The sequence below is a fragment of the Danio rerio genome, chromosome 22 (genome assembly GCF_052040795.2).
Source record: "Danio rerio strain M-AB ecotype USA chromosome 22, GRCz13ab, whole genome shotgun sequence".
Classification (NCBI taxonomy): Eukaryota; Metazoa; Chordata; class Actinopteri; order Cypriniformes; family Danionidae; genus Danio; species Danio rerio.
In genome coordinates this window covers 23,700,657-23,724,340 of record NC_141042.1, presented here as the reverse complement: position 1 = coordinate 23,724,340, position 23,684 = coordinate 23,700,657, and the positions used below count along the sequence as shown (strand labels likewise).

Below are 23,684 nucleotides of genomic sequence, written 5' to 3'. Positions count from 1 at the left end.
ACGTTTCTATCTTCTTAAATTATCGATAAAATGTTGTTTGATACACCATTGTTTATTTACCTTCAAGTTCTGCTTCAGTTGCTTGACTCATGTGCCTGTGTAAACAGTGTTTTTCATTGACTGGTAAAGTCATTTCAGTAAGTTTTTTTTTTTTTTTTTTTTTTTTTTAAGATATTTACCGGTATCGCTTTGTGAAAGGGGCTTGTGTCCATTAATGTATCATAATGCAATATGAAACAAAATTATCTTTCTTGTAGCTTGAACAGTAGACAGTGTAATAAATCACAAGGTCATGGGTTTGCTTCCAAGGTAAACCAAGAACTTATGCAACTTAATCTGATTGAAAACAGATGCATAGATGTAATCGCAAAGGTTTTGTTTGCATTCTCACTATCACCACTAGAGGCACCGTATTTGCAAAGATTGTCTTCCAGAGCTACTTTTTTCAGTAAGTTTACTCTCACTACTTGATTTTAGGCACAGTTGTCTCCCATAATGTCAGTGTGTAGTTTGTGTACTTTCATGTAGCTCAGATAGAAGAACATGTGAATAATGTCATAGGTTCCCAGCTAAAACAAGAACTGATAAAAATGTTTGATTTATTCCACCATTAGTCAATTTAGATGAAAGAGTATCAACTGTCTAGACCATTTTGAGGGACGTTAATAATATAAATGGTAACGTATTTCCTGTTTTACATTTTTAATTTCCATAGCTTCCACGAATCCAAAAAGAGCCACATATTGAGAATGTTTTAATAGCTGTTCTAATGTTAAGTCATGATTGAATTGCCTCTTGTTGTAGTTATGAAATAGTTTGACAACACAGGAAATGTTCATAGGCCAATGAAATCACCACATTGAAATGGTCTAATGGTAAAGTTTGTGTTCTCAATAATACCACTAGGGGCGCTATGTTAGTCGATTCCTATTTTATTTTATTTTTTGAAATGTATTTATTTATTATAATTTTTTATTTACTTTGTCACTTCTATTGACACAGAAATTGTGTCTGTGTTTGTTTGTATTTGAATATGTTGGCCAACTAGCGTTAGCGCTAATATTATATCAAGCCAAGATGGTCAGCTGCAGGTAGGAATTAGAAAATAGTCTGTTTTTCTCTTCCTGCCTGGACGGCCATATGTGTTTGTGTCTTACTTGTTTTGGCTTCCTGTTGTTGTGAGCATCTATCTATGCGCGAGTGTATGCATTTTCAAGCAGGTGTGGCTCTTCTTCTTTTTTTTTTGTGTGTGTCGGGTGTGTGTGTTTGTGTCAGCGCACTTATGTGTTGCTGGTTGAGATTCTGTTTAAGTATGTTCCTCTGAGCTTTGGTGTCTGTGTGTGCGCGTTTTCTCCCCCTTTTGTGTGCGCATGTGAGTGTGTAAACGTGTGTGTCTTCCGCCACCGTGCACCGGTAGCCGAAGCCCCGCAGACAGACAGCAGGCCAGCGTGGTGCGCGGTGGACTCCTCTGGAATACCAATGAGGGGAGCTGCTGGGCTCCGGGGGTCAGGGAGCAAGTCAATCATCTTGCCCATCGCCTGGGCGCCCCGAATCAAATTAGCCTGAAAAATTCAGGGGCCGGGAGCACGGGGCGAGCAGCTGTCAGGGCCAAGAGCGCCCAGGCACTAATGAACCAGATGAATAGTGCAAAAACTCCAAAATAAAAACAGGACAGTTGACATTTTTCATCTGTCAGAAGCAGAAGATGCATGAAAATATGGTGGTCCTTGTTTAACCCTTTGCTGGCTACAGCTGCTGCTCGCCCCTGACCCCCCTCTGCGGCCACAGGTACGCACGCCGCATGCAGACGCTCCAAACCAGAGCTGCAGATTCGTCTAGATAAATGCTGTTCGTCTGCAATTATCGCAAGGAACTCTTTACAAGAGCTGCTGCAGGCTGCCGAGACAGATGTTGCTGTGAGATCACGCTATAGATGTATCATCTTGAGAAAAAAAAAAACAATGTCTACCCTTTTGTTGTGAATTTTTCAGTTGAAAACACACCAAGCACAGTCTGGCCAGAACACACTCATTCACAGAGCCTATTACTGTCACACACACACAGCCATTCCAGTCCACATAACTGATGGACAAGCAGGATAGACGTGAAGTCCAGCATTTTTCTGCAGAAATCAAGTTTTGCTTCCATTGTTTTTTACCTGTCCGTCAGGAAAATACTAAACTTTACTGTAGAACTTTTAGCTTCTTAATGGCACTTTTGTTTTTGCAAATTCTGCAGGAAATTTAAATAAAATTGATACATACAATAGGTAAAATATTTGCAGTTAATGGAAAATACACATTTGTACGTCAATAAATTGTGGAAATACACTCACCGGCCACTTTATTAGGTACACATGTCCAACTGCTCGTTAATGCAAATTACACATGGCAGCTACTCTATGTATTTATGCATGTAGACATGGTCAAGACGATCAGCTGCAGTTTAAATCGAGTATCGGAATGGGGATAAAAGGTGATTTAAGTGACTTTGAACGTGGCATGGTTGTTGGTGCCAGGCGGGCTGGTCTGAGTATTTTAGAAACTGCTGATCTACTGAGATTTTCACGCACAACCATCTCTAGGGTTTACAGAGAATGGTATGTATACACAGATGGACTACAGCAGCAGAAGACCACACCGGGTGCCACCCCTGTCAGCTAAGAACAGGAAACTGAGGCTACAATTAACATAGGCTCACTAAAATTGGACAATAGAAGATTGGAAAACTGTTAGCTGGGGGTTTCTCGGTTTCTGCTGCGACGTTTGGATGGTAGGGTCAGAATTTGGCATCAACAACATGAAAGCCTGGATCAACCCTACCTTGTATCAACAGGGATATTTTCTTGGCACACTAAGGGCCCAATAGTACAAACTGAGCATTGTGTCAACAACACAGCTTACCTGAGTATTGTTGCTGACCATGTCCATCCCTTTATGACCACAGTGTACTCATCTTCTGATGGCTGTTTCCAGCAGGATAACGCACCATGTCATAAAGAGTGAATCATCTCAGACTGGTTTCTTGAACATGACAATGAGTTCACTCTACTCAAATGGCCTCCACAGTCACCAGATTTCAATCCAATAGAGCACTTTTGGGATGTGGTGGAACAAGAGATTCACTTCATGGATGTGCGCAGCAGAAAAATCTGCAGCAACTGCGTGATACTATTATGTCATTATATGGAACATTTGCAGTATGTTGTTGAATCCATGCCATGAAGGATTACTTCTAACCAGGTTCTAGGAAGGTATACATTATAAAGTGGCTGGTGGGTGTATGTATAACCATAAATGTATACAAAAACTCTTCCATGAAATCTTAATTTACATACTGTAGGTGTTGATGGTTTGGGAGCTGCTTTTAAGCAAACTTGGTACTGGATATAAAACCTTGAGGTGATACTGTTTTGTTGTTGTTGCTGTTTATCTCTCTTCATCTCAATCTTGTGCCTTATTGTTCACATATTCCTGAAATGCTGAAATGTCACCATCCCTTTTTTCCATGCCATTGTTGGATTGTATTCTTTTCATGCTTTTTTTCAGATTGGACATCCATTGTTTCTTCACTTAAAATTATCTTGAACACTGGTGTGAAAACAAAGTAATTCACATCGAAAGTTGTCAAAAGCTGTGTTTCCATCCTAACAACAACAACAACACAATGTTTGTCTCTTTCATAAAGTTCATAAACAACTCCTAATCAGATGCATTTCCATCAAGATGTTTGAGCAGCTGACAATGATTTTGGTAACTAGAAAGACACAAACAATAGATTAGTTATATAAGATTTAAGTCTGCATGAAATTTAAATGTACTGTACAATGTTTATTTTACTAGCGCACAAAGCTATTTTTAAAGTAAAAAATAAAACCATGCCTTTAAAAAAACGTTTTGATAATCTTTTTTAAACACTTTTTATTATTATTATTGTTATTATTATGTTTTATTAGTTGTAGGATTCTTAGTATAATATTTAAGTCAGACCAGCATTGCAAAAATGAAAATAAACCAGCTGAATAATAGATTCAGAAAACAAAAAAGCAAAAACTAAAGTTACATCATCGCCATAAATGTTTGTATTTAACCTTTAAACATGTTCCTTCACAGCTTGAGTATGAAAATAGCGATGATATACAACAAACACAAAACCTTTATGAACTAAATAAATAAAAGTGATCTGAATTATCTTTCAGAATCAGTTTGGTGAAACTCAGCACCACAAAACTGCTATTGTAGACAACCATAACATTTTATGCATTGTAAAGAAAACAGTCCTGCAGTCCTACAGTGGAAAACCTCCTGCTTGCTTTTTTCTGAGCTACTGTATACAACACGAAACATTTAAATAACGTGTTCGGAAATGTAACAATGTGTCACTGTGTCTACGAAACTAATCAGTTTTGTTATACAGATAACAAATGCGTGCTTATTTATTTGAAACAACAAACATAGTTGTATTTTTAATAGTAATTAATAATAGTAATGTTAATAGTCTCTCTTTCTCTCGTGCGAGCACACTTGGCCTCCCTCGCGCACATATGGTCTCTCTGCTTTCGCTAGACTTTTGTCCAGTCTGACGCCTCATACAGTACAAACTCTTTACCGTAGTTGCTTGGCATCCACCAATCCCACTATACATAGCCCTGTAAACAGGAAGATGTGGGCTAGACTGCAGCCAAATTGAATTTATTTACCAAGATACGAACAAACACATCAGATTGTTACAGTCACATTGTAATATTGTAAGTTAATATAAATAAAAAAGTAATGCATTACAGCGTGGGTCACTGTTAAAAGTAATGCTGTTACAGTAACGCATTATTACCCAACACTGGCACCAAATAAACCCCCTACCTGCCCCCTACTCTATTTAGCGTTAGTTGGAAATACGTCATCATGAAATAAATGTCTGCAGCATCTTCTGGTTTTGACATTGATTTCCACTACATCACAATTTGTTCCATAAATTCATTTCCGCGCTGCATTTACTTACATTAACTTAACATTTTTTATCCTTAAGCCAAATGCCACCTCAATATTACTATTATTGTTACATAAAAAGGGACGTTTCCCCCCAAATTAGGTGTTTTAATTATTTGTTTCTGATGTGATGCTTCAAAATGTCTATTACATCATGATAGAAACATACTGTAGATGATGTTTATACTTCACTCCACCCTGTTTTACAGTCTTTATCTTCAAACCCAGCACAAGTGCACTGTGATAATGAGTTTTGGCACGTTTTGTTTTTGTAAGAAGTACTGTTTGGTATAAAAGTGATATATATATATATGTATATATATATATATATTACAGAAACATCCAAGTTCTTCTTGTTCCTGCTCTGTTGATGATTAGAAAGAGACCCCCTTTCCTTCGCCCCTCCTGTTCCCGTTTGGTGAAATGTGCTGTGCTCCATGAGTTCTGCCACTCCACGCTCCTCTTTTCCTCTGACAGGCCAGACCGTCGTTTCTCCTCGCTCGATCACACCTCCTAAAACCCCCACTCCTCGCCGCTTCCTCTCTGTCCTTCTATGTCAATTTAATTGAGTTCTCGTCCAGTGTGCGTTTGCGCTGTAGTGGTTTCGTGCAAGTACTGTGTTGCTTGCATTCATGGCATCTGGAAAGTTTTTTTTTTTTTTTCCTCTCCTCTTCTTCTTCTTCTTCTTCTTCTGTGGATTTGCTCGAGGCTGTTTTTTTCCAGTCTGCTTTTGCAGTATCATAATCTCATAACGTCATCAAAGCATCACCTTCCTGGTTGAGCGGGATTGCACAGCTCCAGGCTACCAGGATGCACTTCATCCATCTCTTCCGTAACCACTGTGATTTACATCCGGAAACTTTGAAGTCAACATTGTTGTTCGTCTCTTTCTGGCTTCCTTTTTACTGAAATGCTGAGATTTCTGGAAAAACTATAATAACAGCAAAGTTCATTTTTGTTGTTCGTTAATGGGTAAAAGGAAGTTTAAAATACTAAGCAGCAGTTTATTGTTAGAAATCATCTCAATGCCACCTACATTAGATCAGGCAATAAAACACAAAACTAAACGACAACAGTGAGGAAACAGCATTGAATTAAAATAGTTCATTCACTAGATCATTCACTAATCATTCATTCGTTCGTTCATTCACACACATACACTACGGCCAATTTAGTTTATTCAGTTCACCTACAGCGCATGTCTTTGGACTGTGAGGGGGAAACCAGAGCATCCGGGGAAACCCACACAAACACGGAGAGAACATGTAAAATCCAACTCGAACCAGCAACCTTCTTGCTGTGAGGCGACAGTGTTAACCACTGAGCAACTGTGTGGCCCATAGTTTTTTCATATTTACTGTATATTGATATAAATTTAACTAAATATTTTTACCTAATTCACAACATGTTAAGCATGTTCTAACGTCAGTGAATTTAGAGTATTGTAAGGGTATACTCGCCCTACACTATCAGAACCATGCCTGGGTGCATTTGACCGCCATATCCTGGTTCATTTTACAAGTGTGATTGCTCCATGCTGGTTCGGTTGGCCAGCCCTGGCTCAGTCGAAATAGGAAACCTATGAATTGTGAATCAGATCAGTTCGTAAGGATTCACAGCCCTCTACAGTTAGGTCCAAAACATATTGGGACATCAACACAGTTCTAACATTCTAACATCAACATCTAGCTTCAATTACTTTTGGTCCCTTAACAAATGGGAAGCACATATGCTAACTTTTGTAATTCCTACAGCGTTCACCTGATTTGGATGTAAATACTCTCAAATTAAAGCTGTTTAAGCACATCTTGTTTTATTTCAAATCCATTGTGTTGGTTTATAAAGCCAAAAATGTTAGAAATGTGTCGATGTCCCAATATTTACTGTATAAGAGCTTTCCTCACAACCCTTCCTTACACTACATTCATGAGCAAGGCAAAGGCCCAATCCCATTTATAAAGGGTGTCACGATTTTGATTTTAAATCGAAATTGATCGGAATCCGTGCTCAATTTTGATTATCGAATCAAAAAAGGGAATTGTCGATACTGACACGCCTCCATGTCATAGTAGCTTGGCGGAAAAAAAACACGCTTGTTGAACTGCAGACGCAGGAGACCTGTCGACAGAACTTAAACCCTCTCCGTTTTCAATGAAGTCGTCGGTGTGGAAGTTTTTTGGATTTCCAATGAGTTATGTTGACAACGTTTGTGTTGTCGACAAAAAAAAAAAAAAAAAACACAGTTTGCAAGCTCTGCTATGTATATATTAGGCTTGGGCGAGTACTAGACAATGCCGGCATTGGGATCCTCCGCCACGCCCCGTTGCAAATCCGCTCGCGAAAAATAGACACTCAGGCCCTGTTTACACTAATAGGTCTTCTATTTTAAATGGCATTTTATAACGACAATGATCCACATCCACACTGCCGTTTTGCATTTCTGAGCAGCCCTCCTTCCTCACTACCGCTGAAAACGCACATCACGTGACCACACACACATTTACATACAGATGCACACACACTGTCATGCACGAGACAGCTGGTCCAGGCAGTCAGCGAGTCAGTAGACTGCTTCAATCTTTTACTTTCACACTTGTACCAAGTAATTTTAGCGAACACCTCAGATACTGTTGGCTGGTTCCTGTTGGTTATGCACCTTTTTTACCGACTCCATTGAAATGACACAGATCACTCTGCCTGTTCACGAGTCCCACAGAAAAAGTGATTGACAGGTGGTAAATATATCTGTAACTTATCTTTATTTATTTACTGTATGATTTATTTATGATTTTAAATTTTCGTTTATAAATCGAAAATCAAATCCAACCGTGACTTTAGAATCGAAAATGTAATCAAATTGAGGATTTGGAGGATTGTGACACCCTTAGTATTTATCTTCAGGAAATCAAAGACAACGATTTTATGTTATCATATAATGATCTAATGTGGCAATAAGTTTTTAACTGTACTGTCCATTTACACTGTGGCCATATCCACATCTAAACACACAAAAACAACATTAACATTACAACAGACACTGTAAAAAGCTCATTTCCAGCCACTAGACTATGACAGGATATTCGAGTGTCAGAATGTTGTGGGACTGCTATACAAGAGTTATTATTAGGGATTATAGATAGCAAAATTTAGCGGGTTTTTTAATTTTTAATTTTTTTATTTTTTTTAAATATGACGGTAAAACATGAGTGGATAATGAATATATTAAAACGTGCTTGTTTGTTGTAAAAATTCTTAATAATGACACAAATACTAATCTGTTCATCTCCTGACTTAGCTGGTGTATTCTGGGAAATTTTCATACCCCTTGGTTACAAATGTGATCCTGAAAAATCTCTGTTTGAAGGGCTATCTAGCCCTTCCCCTTAGCCCTACGCATTCAAGCTAAAGATAATTGGGACATCCTTACCCCTTCACGTGAATGTGCAAAAGGACAAGAAGGGGTAGGGGGAAGGGCTAAGGGGTAGAATTGGGATTGGGCCTAAGAATCCTACTTTGCGTGTGTGTGTAAATTTGGAATAAATTGCCGTGTAAAATTTTTGGTGGATCATGATTTGTTTGTGAAAACCGATTCCATCAACAAATGTGTATGTACTGTACCAATGCTTAGTAAATGAGACCCATTGACGTTGTTTTACACTAGCAAGGCATTTACAAAGTTTTTTTCATTCCGATGTAATGCTTTGCAGTTGTTTTTCTATGCAAATGTGTTCATGATTGACATGCATGAGCATTACACTTCAATTCACCTTTATTTCTATAGCACTTTTACAATGTAGATTATGTCAAAGCAGCTTCACATAGAAGTTCTAGTAAACTGAAACTGTCAGTCCAGTTTTCAGAGTTTAAGTTTAGTTTAGTTCAGTTGAGTGTATTTTAATTTTCACTGCTGGAAGTACAAACACTAAATAGCAAATCCATTGATGCGCAGGTCCACAAGTCCCAAACCAAGCAAGCCGAGGAACAAACTTCACCAATTGATGAAAGTAAAGGAATAAAAACCTTGAGAGAAACCAGGCTCAGTTTGGCATGACCACTTGCGTCTCGTGTCTTTTTAAGTGACAGTCACATAAGCTCTGGGATTTTAAGCCTTGAATTTCTCCACACAGCGCCACTCATCAATGTTAGCTCCAAAGTGGACCAATCAGAAGAACCCTGAGGCCGGGCAAGCAATGTTAAGGCCGGTTTTGACTGAGTTTTACAGTATGATACGGTATGGGTCACCTTTATAAGGCTTGCGTTTCCACTGCTAAAAGCGTACCAATGGTACGACACAAAGTTTCAGTCGACGTCATTCTCGCTTGAGGAAATGTCAAAGTAAAGCTGTAAGGGACATTCACATATCACATGAGAAGCACTTTTCACAAAACATGCTTTATTCACATAAATACCTGTGTATACTGTGTATAAATGTTCATGACTAAGCTTTCTATGAACATGATTTGATTATACCTGCAAATCAATGATAAAAATGATGTTAATAGTCAAACATGGCAGATATTTCATGTTTTAGGTTGCTGAAGAAATCATTTGCTCCCTTTTTTTAGCTTCTCCTTTTTTTCGCGCTTCACTCTCGTGTTTGTCCATTTCTGAAAGGATTGGATGTCAGAGGCACTTCAATAATCACGTGTACGTTATTATAATCAGCTAAAGGAGTTCTCTGAAGAAAGTGAAACTGCTCACACTTTTAGACAGCCTCGTAAAACAAAAACAGGACATAGCAGATTTAGTTGTTCTTGGCTTTGTGGCTGTTTATCAAGATGACGACAAGGTTTGTTTGAGCTCAGGGATCCGTTCTTCGTACCTCGCTTTAATGATCTAACATTATTTGGCAGATCCTGGATCTGTTAATCTTGATAACTGATCTCTCGCTAATTTGGTTCTTCAAACAAGTTCGCGAATCAGATTAGAATGTCTGGATGAACTGATCTGATCGCTGCGTGTGTTGTGAAGGACAGATCTATCGATCCTCGAAATCATGATCAGCAATGCAACGATTGGCTGACGGCACAGCAGCGTAATGAAATCATCTGATTAATATTCAATAATCCATGTGAGCAAAAATACATCAAATTAGCAGTAAACGGTTTGTTAAATATGACACGCAAGAAATTTACACATTTGTTGTGAGCTGCAGGCTTTACACTTTCATTTGTCAAGACAAGAGTATTCATCATGTATTTCAATGCAAATCAATGTATTTAGTTCTACATTTAGAAAAGATTTTCTTTATAATAGTAGCGGTTTTGTAATCGGTGTAAAGAATAACTGGTTGTTTACAAAAGCATTTTCGTATTGGTAAAGGTGTCTGCAACTTTTGTGAAGCATCAAATCACTGGCATATTAACTATCAAAACATGTTTATGACTGCTGAAATGTATTATTGCTTTAAAAAAAGTGACATATTGTGCATTTCTATTATACACAATTTGTACTAAAGCGATCTAAAAAGTTCATATCAATAAGTTTTCTCTTTGCACCAGATGGCAGTCTTTGTACTTTCATTTCGAGGGTGCAGATTGCGTACGTTTTATTAATATGTATAACTTTATTTATTTTATTAATGACTATAACTTTATATATATAGTTAAAAAATATGTACCATTTCCGCAAGTGTATATAACTACTACTGTAAGAAAATATCAGAATTCGGAACATACTTTCTGTATTATCTTTGCTTGAACTGAGCCAATCTAATCCTGTTTATATGAATTGAACCTGCTCCCGATCAGGTTTGACCTAGCAGAACTGTTGCCATGACAACAGCTCTCGGATCAGCTTTGAAGAACGAAACGATCCTGGATTGTGTCAAATCGTCAATATCCAAATCCAGCTAACTGAGTAATCCACGTACGAAGAACGGACCCCAGGTTGACTATGGCTCGTTATAATATATATATTATATTATTATTACAGTGTAATGTCTCAGCTGTGTTTTTAAAAATGTTGGTTTCTTTGTATTCATTCTCCTTTTTTTATGCTAGGTGTTCTTTGCAAAGGGCCCCCAAAAAGTGGTACGGTACAGTTCGCTTTTAGGTACCTTTTAACAGTGGAAGCGGCCATAAAAGCGTACCGTACCACTCAGTGGAAACAGGCTATTATATTCTGCATACTATGTAAAGTTTTCGTGACAACTGTTTTGTTTGACTTTAACAATACGTATGAGGCACTTTTTTAAAAAGCATAACCGAGTGATGCATCTCACGTTATTAGATGCAAAGACGTGCCCCTCACACTTCATCTTCAACAATAAATCAGCTCTCCAGTCTTTGTTTTTGCCTGCCGACATCTGACCTTGATATACTGATCAGAAGAAATGAATTGGAGGTCATTTCCACTTCAAAGAAGGCCGAGGCTCAGAGCCAAACGTTTTGCTTTTCAGAGTTGTTTTGAACACCTGAAACAAACTTCTAGCTAACATTTTGTTTTCTCCTAATTTTTGTTTTATTTTTTCAAAGTGATGTTTCTCCCGTATTTCAAAGCCTTTCAATTAGCCAAATTTAATTACAGAAAGTACTTGAGGGTGAATAAATGACAACAGCTATAATGTCCATTTAGCAACTGATCAGAAGGACTGTAAGTGAAAAGAGTGAAATTGAAAGTTAGATATGAGCCACGATTGCCATTAAAATACTTAATATTAGCGTATTTGTCTAGACACTAAGCAGTCTACAGTTAGTAAACCATTGTTTTGCCAGAGAATGTGTCTATTGTATTTAATATTGCATATTTAATGCATAGACTCTTCTGAGTGACATGATACATGCTCTTTAGCCTCAACTCTTAGCTTCCTCACGGCTCAAGCTAACAGATGGCAGTTGTCTGTTGGCTTCTATGACGTGTAGACACTGCTTGATGAAGATTTAGTGTGTTTCAAGATGCTGAATGAGAGATGTGAGAACTGTGGAGTGAATGAATTTCTCAACTCCAGGTGTGAACTGTGACAGTGAAATATAAATAATTGTTTTATCTTCACAGAAGTCCATTCAAATCACATTTAGACAATGAATTATTAGCTTTGCCAAGAACTTGTCTGCCATTTTTTTGTGTCTAACAAGCTGTCTACCAAATGTCTTTTTCTCTGAAATCACCTTTCATATTTCTTTTCCTCTCTAGATGGCGGCCTTGCAGAGTCCGTTCTACGGGGACAAAATGAATCTGTACTCGCTGTGTAAAAAGATTGAGCAGTGTGACTACCCACCTCTACCATCTGACCATTACTCTCAAGAGGTATGTCTTTTTTTGCATGATGAATTCAGTTGTCAGTTTCAGTCAGGGAATTCTAAGTCTAAAACATTGACACTTACAGATTTCACAATCACTTTATCAGGTAAAATTGTCTTGTGTTTGAGCTCATTTTGCTAAAACATTTGATAGCTTGACCTTTACATTTACGCCTTTCTCATTGGGCAGGCGTGCCCAAACTTTTTGTTATGAACGGCCAAAAACTGATTGAGAGTGGTTGGCCAAAAGTAAAGATACCAAACCTCTATTACATTGAGTTGCCATTAATTTCCTAATTTATGTAGTATTTAAAAATAAACTGAAAACATTGCTTTATATTAACTACATTTTATTTAACTATTTACATTTTATAATGAAGTTATTACAGTAAAATAATGCATTCCCATTTATAGCAGAATGGAGTTACGCTAGCGTTTTTTGCCTTGATTTGCTTGCCGACGTGTTCTGCGTCTGTTGAGTGACATTATTTATATATATTTTTAAATTTTGATTCATTTACAACATTTAATTGAAACATATTTTCAGTTTTTTTAGCTTAGTAATAAAACAAACATACAAAGTTCTGTTAAATTAGAAATGACAATCTCTGTTAAAGGCACTAACACTCCCCATCATTGTCACTCATGGGCCAACTTTGGCCTGCTTGCCCTAGTTTGGTCATCTTTGTCATAGAGCTTTCATTTCTGTTGTAGTATTTAAACCTTGTTACAATTAAAATGTGTTTTACATGTTGGCATTGTGGGTATATTTGGACTAGGACTGGACAATAATCAAAATAGGATAGCAAACGCTGCCATTGTGATGTCAGAGAAGCTTGTTGTGCACTCTAAACACCCACAAATTAGAAACCCAGGGGGAAAAAACATAGCGTAGCATTGTAAACAGAAGATTTGACTGCTTGCTTTCATTGATTCAGTTTGACTACTAATCACACGACTACAGAATCATCTCACAGAGAGTTTTTCTCCAAGCACTCGACTTGGTTATAAAGTGAGTTTGGAGTAAGCTCTAGTTTGGGGCCAAATATTTCATTTTTATAAAACAACTTGTGTACATTAGGATGTTCATCAATCAAATTCAGTCCCAAAATTGTTAGATGTATTTTTCGTTAGATGCGAGACATTTTTAATACTAATGCCCAGTTGACATTATGGATCTAAAATGTAAATATTTATTTATATAATGCTGAAGAAAGACTTGGAATTGACAGCTAAAATATCCATTTAACGGCTCATCAGAAGGACTTTAAGCAAAAATGATGAAATTGTAAGTTAGTTGAGCCATGATTTCCAGTCAAATGCCTAATATTAGCATATTTGTCATAGTTTGGACCCACATATTTACATTTTATGATTTTTGATGTGGGTAATATTTTTGACACTAAAACCCATTTGACATTCATGAATCCAAAATATAAATTATATATATAAATGAATTGTATAATCATATACATTATGCTGAAGAAAAACAGACGTCAGACCCATTACTGTTAGATATGAGAAACATTTTTGATACTAAAGCCCAGTTGACATTCATGGATCCAAAATGTTATATTTCATAAATTTTTTGTTGTAAAAATTCAGAGAAATGAATAACTTTAAGATATATTTTGAGGGTCTTAAAGCATTAGCAACTTTTTTCTCTTTCTTACTAAGAACTAAACATTACTTTAAGGTAAAAACGGGCTTAAATGCGTGTTGAGGATTAAAGTTATCGCTAAGAAAAGTGTAATGCTGACAGCCTTTACTCATCTTCGTGACTGACTCTTCTGTGGAGCACAAAAGAAGATATTTATAAGAATGTTTCAACTCATTTTTGCTTTTTCTTCAATAAAAATCAATGCGGTCCAAATCAAGAACATTAAACCCAATTAACATCATGTACATTCATTCGATCATTTTCTTTTCGGCCTAGTCCCTTTATTAATCAGGGGTCGCCACAGCATAGTAACCCCCAACTTATCCAGCCTCTTTTAACACATCAGATGCCCTTAAAACCGCAACACATCCCGGGAAACGTACACACACACTCATACACTGGACAATTTAGCCTACCCAATTAACCTGTATCGCATGGAGCACCCGGAGGAAACCCACGCGAATGCAGGGAGAACATGCAAACTCCACATAGAAACGCAAACTGACCCAGCCGAGGCTCGAACCAATGACCTTCTTGCTGTGAGAAGACAGCCCTACCTAATGCGCCACTGCGTCATTACGTCATGAACATATTTATTAAAATTATAATATATTATGAATCTTACATAGTTCAAAACAACAAATATTTAATTCACTCTTTTATTTATCTTTAAGCTGGGCTGGTGAAACTGTTAGCATAAATGAAAATCTTAACTGATCTTAATTTTAATTTATATTAAGTGGAATAGTAGTGGAATAGTAGTAAATATCTATATATGCTTGAGGTTTTAACAGATACTTAAACATGCATGGATATTGTCATTTTAATTATTCCTGCAGCAAGATTTCCCTGTGGTATTGTAAATATTGTAACACACACACACACACACACACACACACACACACACACACACACACACACACACACACACACACACACACACACACACACACACACACACACACACACACACACACCAAGTCTGCATCATCAACACATCACCAAACCAGCATGTGTATTTCCAGCTTGGAAATTATGGCCAGTCTTTTCTTAGAACATGCTGTCACTCTCTGATGTCAACCACCTGAGAGATCCAGCACTTCCCACCAAAACTGCCAACATGACTCATTCATTATTCTTTTAATACTGTTCATTTGGTTTCAATATTGTTTTAGGTTTTTATATATATATATATATATATATATATATATATATATATATATATATATATATATATATATATATGTATGTATGTATGTGTGTGTATGTGTATATATATATACATATATATATATATACACACATACATATATATACATATATATATATATATATATATATATATATATATATATATATATATATATATATATATATATATATATATATATATATATATATATATATATATATATATGTATACACACATATATATATATATACATATATATACATATATATATATACATATATATACATATATATATAAATTAGGCTAGTACCATGGCTCATACCAAACCTGGAATTAAAAGTTGTGAAATGTATTCAAAAGCAGCTAAACTGTAAAAAATATCTATTACAGTTTCTGTTTTTTATGATTCACAAGTGTTTTCTGTTTATTTACGGTTGTGAAATGCATTATGGCATGTCAAACTACAGTTTAAAAAAGCGACTTTTATTGACATTTTAGTAGTTTGATATAATATAATGTGTAGGAAATAATATATAGAGAAACTAGTCTAAAATAAGAGCACATCTACTGGCAGTTTATTACAAGGTTTTTGCAGCATAATAAACAGGGTGTCCGTGGGGCTTAAAAAAATCTTACATTTCAAAATAAAATTTTAGACCTTAAAGTCCTAAATTCCCTTAAACATTGTGTCGTAGGTTTTGAATCATTTTAAACAGGTCCTAATTTTCCTTTGTCCAAGAAAAGCCACCCAATCACCTCAGTCATCTCAAAACCTTTTTTTATATATATATATATATTTTTTTTTATAAATATTTTTTTAATGTATATTTTTAATATATATGTTTTTATTGCGAAGAGATAAAATTCACAACAGCTGTTGGACGTGTGCAGCAACCAGGTTATCCCCATTTCCTCCGGAGTTTCATGTAGTTTTGGGTTTTTCATTTTTAATTTGTCGAATTTAACTGCAGTTTGGCACTTTCACTTTCACTCAGAAACATTTCATGCATGCCCCCCAAGACAAACGAGATATTGGATGTGAGTTTGAACTGCTGGAAGAGTGTTGTTTTAATACTGCACGCCGTATGGTGAAAAAACCCTCTGCATTTCGCAATGCAGGTCTCTGTGGTTCTTCACTGACTCGATAGGTACAGATAATAGTGTCAAACAGCTTTCTGTGTAGGCTATCCTGTTACAAAATGCGGTGACAATCCTACAAAACGGTAGTAGTTTGATTGCGGTGTTTACATATTTGTACTGCACTTCAATAATGCTACTAATATCGGCATACTCCACATGTCTTAATCAGATTTCTGTTTAGTTTTATTATGATTTTAGTCGAATTAAGGTCATTAAAATTGCTGTTTACATGGTGGACTCTTAATCAAAGTATTGTCATAATCGTATTATTGGATTATTGATGTCCATGTAAATGTACTCATTAAGCCATGCTTGAGGTTTGACTTTGAAATAATAGCTGTAATTTTTGCCCATTGGTATCAAAAACGGTATCAATATTGATACATATTGTCGAAGTAAGACATTTCAGTATCGTTATTCCCCACAATGAAAGTCAATGGGGTCCAAAGTAAGAACTCCCATTGAACCCCATTGACTTGATGCAAAAGGCACTTTTCAAAAGTCTGGAATTATACAAAGTTGAGTGAATGATGACATCGCTTATCATCATCTTCAGTTGTATTTGCTTATAGCTATTCTTCATATCCACACTGGTCCATCAAGTAGACCATCGCCAACCTAACATACGAGTTTCTAGCCTGGAAAGCATCCGCAGTCTTTCCTGGTACCGTGCCGTCACTCTCTGATGTCAAGCATCTCAGTACCCTGCGATAGATCCAGCACGTCCAACCAAAGCTGCCATTATTATTATTATTTACAAGCCCGGCATTCAGCAGTTCCAGTGCCGCAGGAAGGCCTGCCTCCCTCCCTGTCTACATGTAAACAATGCTCCTGAAGGCGAAAGGCAAAAAAGTGTCAGCCGCTCATCTTTGGTGTGTCATTTACCGTCTCCTTGTATCTCACCTGACAGACAGGCTCCCCTTAAAACGGGGGGGTAAGAGAACGGAGACCACCGAAACCCCCCGCATTTCTCTGGCGCAGAAGCATGAATATTTTACATATCTGCATCCGCGCTCGCCGTCCCCCATTTCTTCTCCACTAATTCTCAGACTGTCTGCATTTGCATTTCACATGCCGGGCTGATTAGGAGACGCGGCGCCATGCAACAGCAGTCGGGCCTCGGCAACAGAGGCGGTTGCCATGGCGATCTGACACAGGGGCATCTTCTTTCCTTCCGCCTTTTTTTTCTCCCATTCCCACTTTCCCCCCACTTTTAATGATGCCGCTGCTTGTCTGGGCTCAGTTTATTCCTCGGTGCAGCTTCTCGACTCTGACTAGCTGGGACTGTGTGTTTGTGTACTTTTTATTTTTGTGTGTGTGTGTGTATGTTTGTGTGTGTGTGCGTGCATGTGTGTGTGTCTGGGACTTTAGTAGTGGAGAATTAACAAATGTTCGCAGGGCCAGAGGGCTTCTTGCTGGAAGTTACATTGCTCCGAGGCTTTCCCTCAGCATTGCAGTTCACTGAACTCTGAAACACTTGACTTTTTTTTTTTTTATTGTCAGTCATTTTGTTTGTCTTAAGCCAGTTGGTAATACATTATTCCAGACTAAATCTCTGATCATTTATTTATTTATTTATTTATTTATTTATTTAGTTAGTTAGTTAGTTAGTTATTTAGTTATCTTTATTATTGTTATAATACAAATATTTCATGATTATTGCAATATTCATAGCAATGTTGACAAATATTATAAACAAAATTAATAATAAAAATAATAATACATATTTACAGTTATATTTATAGTTTATAGTTAATATTTTATAGTTAACAACTGTAAAAATATTTGTAAGTAAAATTAAAAATACCTGAAGCGTTTTTTAAATTTTATTTTAGGATTTTATTTATTTGCTTGTTTTTCTATAGATATGTGTATAATGTGCATAAATCCATTATATATTCCTGCCCGATGATTTACAAGCAAGAGAGGGTCTAGCTTGACCTGATGCAAAAGTTGATTGGTTGCTTCCATGTGTGAACTGTCCAATGGCATTTTTAAACTTGATTTATTTTTCAACTTGAGAAATGCATCTAGGAAAGGTTTAGTTTTCAAAAGGCAATGAAAAGCAAGTGGCAAATAGAGAAAAGCATTTGTCAAATGCCTTTTTAAAAAGCTATTGTAATGCTTTTTTAAATGATCTATAAATATACATTTTTTATTGTTTGATTAATCAGCGTTTTAAAACATGATTTAATTAAACATTTCTAAAATTTTCTATTGATTTATGCAGTTGAAGTTGGAATTATTAGCCCTCTTTAATTTGTAATTTTTTTTTTTTTATATATATATTTCCCAAATGATGTTTAACAGAGCAAGGAAATTTTCACAGTATGTCTGATAATAGTTTTTCTTCTGGAGAAAGTCTTTGTTTTTTTTTTTATTTCGGCTAGAATAAAAGCAGTTTTTAATTTTGTAAAAGCCATTTTAAGTTAACCTAATTACCCTAGTTAAGCCTTTAAATGTCACTTTAAGCTGTATAGAAGTGTCTTGAAAAAGATCTAGTCAAATATTATTTACTGTCATCATGGCAAAGATAAAATAAATCAGTTATTAGAGATGAGTTAATAAAACTATTATGTATAGAAATGTGTTGAAAAAAATCTGCTCTTCGTTAAACAGAAATTGGAGAAAAAAATAAACAGAGGGGCGAATAATTCAGGGGGGCTAATAACTGATTAATGACTTAAACTGTACATTTAAAAGTTGTTTTTATATGCACTGATGTATTGCTTTATTAAATGACATTTATAAACACAATTTAAATAAACACCTTTGATTATGTCTGTTTATTAGTCTATTAATTTTCCATTTAGATTCTGATTTATTTATATAATTTAATGATTAAATTATTAAAATGATAATTTGATTCTTCATTTTATTTTTAACCGGCACTCCTGTAAAAAGTTATTTTATTGTAAAATGTATTTATTTATTACTATTTTTGTGTTTATTTGTATATGAAGAGTTCAGCTGCAAAAACAAGTGCCATCTAAACATTTCTTCTAAAATTTTCTCAGTCTCCTATGCTTCTTTTCCAGGGTTTCTTAAAGTCCTAAAATGTCTTAAATCTCAAAATCCAAATTTTTGGCCTTATAAAGTCTTAGATTTACTGAAATATTGTGTTGTAGGCCTTAAATCTTTTTTAAACAGGTCTTAATTTTCCTTTGTTCATGTATTGCTACACAATCTGGCCAAAACCCATACAATCACCAACAATCATCTCAATAAAACTTTCAACTTTTTTATTTAAAAGGTCATTTTTAACTATTTACCATAATGGTTTGATTATTTTCCTTACTGTAACGATTGTTTAGTAGTTCTCCATTTGCTGCTGAGGACACAGACCCCTATATAAATATATATATATAAATCATTTCCATCTAAGCCATTTGAAAAGTTCCTTAGCCTTTAGCCCTTTATGGGTCTAAAACTTCCTCTTAAAGTCTTAAATTTAACTCTGTGAAACCTGCAGAAACCCTGTTTTTTATGTATTTTACATTAAAGACGATGAAAACAATCTATTTTTGACATAAATGTAACATTACTGAACCTGCACACAAAAATCTGCGAAAAAAAGTTCAATTTAGAAAACTATTTCAGATGAAACTTGGAGGTTTGTGCATCTTAAATCTTCATACTGTATGTGTCATCTTTTTAGCATATGACATTTTTTTCCCTTTGAAAAGAGGAAGTGGTTCATCGAGTGGACTTAAAACTCCTCAACTTGCTAGATCAGGGGTGCCCACATTTTTTTTTTTATATGAAGGGCCAAAAACCAAACTTGACTGAAGCTAGTGCGCTGATGGTAATTATACTGTAGTTGCCATGGGTTGGCCCACACGGAATCTGTGCTCGCAGAAATCTGCAGATTTCCGCAGATTTTTTAGCCCATCATTGAGTCTATTTGTTTACTTGTGTAAATTTATATTTATTCAGTTTTTAAATAAATTTCAGTAGTATTATTGACTAATATGAAAGTATTCATTTGATTTATTTACAAAACAGTTTGTAAAGTCATATTTTCGGTCTTTAAAAAATATATTGTACAATAGGCTTGCTTTATTTACCAATAAAGTGGATCTAATTGGATTTGCATTGTAAACATTGAATAAAAGTTAAAAAGCTACTGTTTTTCAGTTCATATAATAAGTTTTTCAAAATAATTCAGCATTAATCTGCAGATTTTTTACAAAATTATCTGCAGAAATAGCAAAAAATGTCAGCAGATTCTGTCTGGCGCAAGCCATGGGTAATTTTACAATTCATTTAATAATATTTAAAAATGTCTAGAAGACATTGCTTTATATTAACTGATACAGCTTTTTTTGTTGTTGTTGTTGTTGTTTAAATTTTATAATAAACGTATTACAGTAAAAACAAAAATAATCTAATTTATAACAGAAGGATACTAGTTTTTGCCTTGACTCGCCAATATCTTTTGCGTAGTCCTCTATCTGTTAAATGATGATATTTGTATTTTTAAAAATCTGATTCATTTACAAGATTTAATTGAAACATTTGATTTCAGTTTGCTTTTTTTGTACCTCAGCAATAAAACTAACAAATTAAAGCTGCAAGCAGCAATGAAAGGGACCTCATACTAACAAAAAACGTTGCGTCAAATTAGAAATGTCGAGCTTTGTGTTAAAGCCATTATTAAAGCCATTATCCATCATTCTCACCATCCTTTAAGGATAAATCTGGACTTTACTAGAAATATGTTAAGCCCCTACGACACAATCTACATTGTGAAAAGCGCTAAATGAAATAAACATGAATAAATAAACATGAATAAGGTGGATGGTGGGCCAAATCAAAGGTTACAATGGGCCAACCAGCTCGCACGCCCTACTTTGGCTCATCCCTTGTTCTGTTTGTGTAGTGTTCTGTATTTTTGATCTGTCTTCTTAATTAACGTGTTGTCTTTGTTTGTTTGTTTTATAGCTGAGAAAGCTGGTAGATATGTGCATCAACCCGGACCCGGAGAAAAGGCCCGACATCACCTATGTGTACAGCATGGCCAAACACATGCACGGTCGGATCGCAAACTGAGTCTCACACCCGATTCCTCTTCCTTCTCCTTTGGCAGAACATCGTTTTGCCTACAAATGTCATTTTAAAGCCTGCAACCTGGCTTCTTTCATTACAAAGTATACAACGTAGGGCACAAAGCAAGGCCTTTGGTTTACTAGAATACATCAAATATAGCAGTCTATAAAGAAGAAAAAGGAAAAACTAAGCAGTGTTGTTAACTGGTTTGACTTGATCTTTGTTCTTTTCAATTTTGGTACAATGCGATGATCGCTTATATACCTCCATTTTTGTTTGTCATCCCATCGGCGGGAAATATTAATATGATACGCTTTCGACAATCTCGTAATCATGAGAAAAACATGACTATCCAAATTACTTAAAATTCCCCCTTAGAAGGCATCTATCTAGCATTCAATATTTGCGAGTGTTTGTCGTTCTATTAAAAGAGCGTGAGGTCATGGTGGCGATTGTCTCACTTTTTATGTGGGCGAAATAACTAGTCCACATCTAAACCTCCACTTGTATTTAAGCAGATTTCCTCACCATCCTGCCCAAATTTTCTTGGGATTTTAGGCCTTAGACCTTTTGAAGCTTTACATAAATTATTAATGGCGACAATGCGGTGCCTTAGCGTTCTATTATAATGCATTCAGGATGAAGTCCGTTTTAAAAGGCAAATTCTTCCCAGTATCCGCACCTCCACCGCTGATACTTGAACTTTAATGAATGATTAATGCAAAAGCCTCAACCTAGAAATATTCACACAGTGCCTTGTTCAGAAACGCTGCCTTTCTTGCTGTAAACTGAACCCCCCCTCCTGCATTATTTTAAATGTTATGCACAGATTACATCATCCAATTGGTTTATGTTGTGTTTAGCATCCTGAAAGAGGTACGTTTACAAATGAGTCCGTTTGTACAATTGGAAATAATGTTTTATGACCTCTTCCAGACTGTGCTGCTCGCTCCAGAATGTGGCTTGTGATGTTTGGCAGACTCGGTCCAATATGACTTACACGAGCGTATGAAGTTCTACTATCCTGACAGCAGCTATTACGCAGCACCTTTTGCAGGCAGTATGATTTGCTGTGATAGTACCAAGTATAAAATGGTATTTTTTTATTTTTACTTTAGCCGAGAGCATCTTTTGTGTTTACTTTTACTGTATTTTTGCAATAACCACCTTTATTCTTTTTTTTCGTCTTTCGTTAACACGATTACAGAGCGCGCTTGTTGCCTTATAAATAACAGAGTGTATTTATCTTGACGAGGCATGCAAGGCCTTCTCCAGCAAGTTCTGGATCCTTTACAGTGGTAAAGCACACATGAATTAGGCTGTAATCTCACGTCACTTTCACCCAAAATTGGGACGTTAAGGAAAGAAAGGCAACTTTTTATTTATTTGTCTTTTTTTTGACTGTTTATTTTAACATTCAAGATGGACGTTAATTCTTTATATGCTAATTGAAATGAAAAATAAAGAAATGAAATGACTTAAACCTTTAGCTCTTGTTTTTTTATTGTTTATTTATTATTTATTAAGGCACCTATTCCATATGCTATTCTATTCTGCTCTTGAGTATGACAGACCTTAAAAAGCAAATTTAGAAAATTTAGCACATCAATACACGGCAATCAGAACATTAACCACAGCATATTTAAAGTCTAACTCAACTTCTATCATTAGTCACATCATTCATTTTCCTTAGTCCTTTGTTTATTAGGGGTCGACACAGTGGAATTAACTGCCAACTATTCCTGCACATGTTTTACGCATTGGATGCCCTTCCAGCCACAACCCAGTACTGGAAAACATCCATACACTCTTACATTCACACACTCATACACCATGGCCAATGTAGTTCATTCAATTCACTTATAGTGCATATCTTTGGACTGTGGGGGGAAACCCTATGAAGTCTTTTTTCCATCACAAATGTACACATTTAGAATGTTTCAGAAAATTAATTTGTCTTAAGTGATGGTAGCAAAAATGTATGGCATTAAAGCTGACATGTCAGACTGTTTTTTAAATAATGTGTTAAAACAGTCAACAAAGTTATGAAGTTGTCACGATTCTGAATTTAAAAAATGTCCATTTCCCGCTAACCATTAAGCAATGTTGAGCACATTCTTAAACACAGCCAATCACAGTCATTTCTGTTGAGCATGTGAACACAATGGCAAATCAGTGATGTATAAGCAAATACTAAACATTACTTAAATGTTAGCAGGAAATGGACATTTATAAAATGTCAGTATTGTAATTCAGTATTGTGACAACACAACAATGTTATGGAATTCAAATGCCAAAGTAAATGTAAGACCGCTTTAACAAATTTAGACCACAATTGGTGTGTTATGACAACCATGACATAAATGGACACAGTTTATTTTTTAAGTTTTGGCAAAAATTATACTGACAAAAAAGAC

The 23,684-nt window shown here is 35.7% G+C and overlaps 1 protein-coding gene across 1 annotated transcript in view; it reads left to right on the top strand.

Annotated features, from left to right (window-relative positions):
• nek7 (NIMA-related kinase 7) overlaps positions 1-22,750 on the top strand; it is a 126,723-nt gene extending 103,973 nt beyond the window's left edge. The window contains 2 exon segments of the mRNA NM_001003617.1: positions 12,120-12,233; positions 21,163-22,750. Of these exon segments, the coding sequence (NP_001003617.1) occupies positions 12,120-12,233; positions 21,163-21,270 (222 nt within the window). The 3' untranslated portion in view covers positions 21,271-22,750.
• The last annotated feature ends 934 nt before the right edge of the window (positions 22,751-23,684 follow it).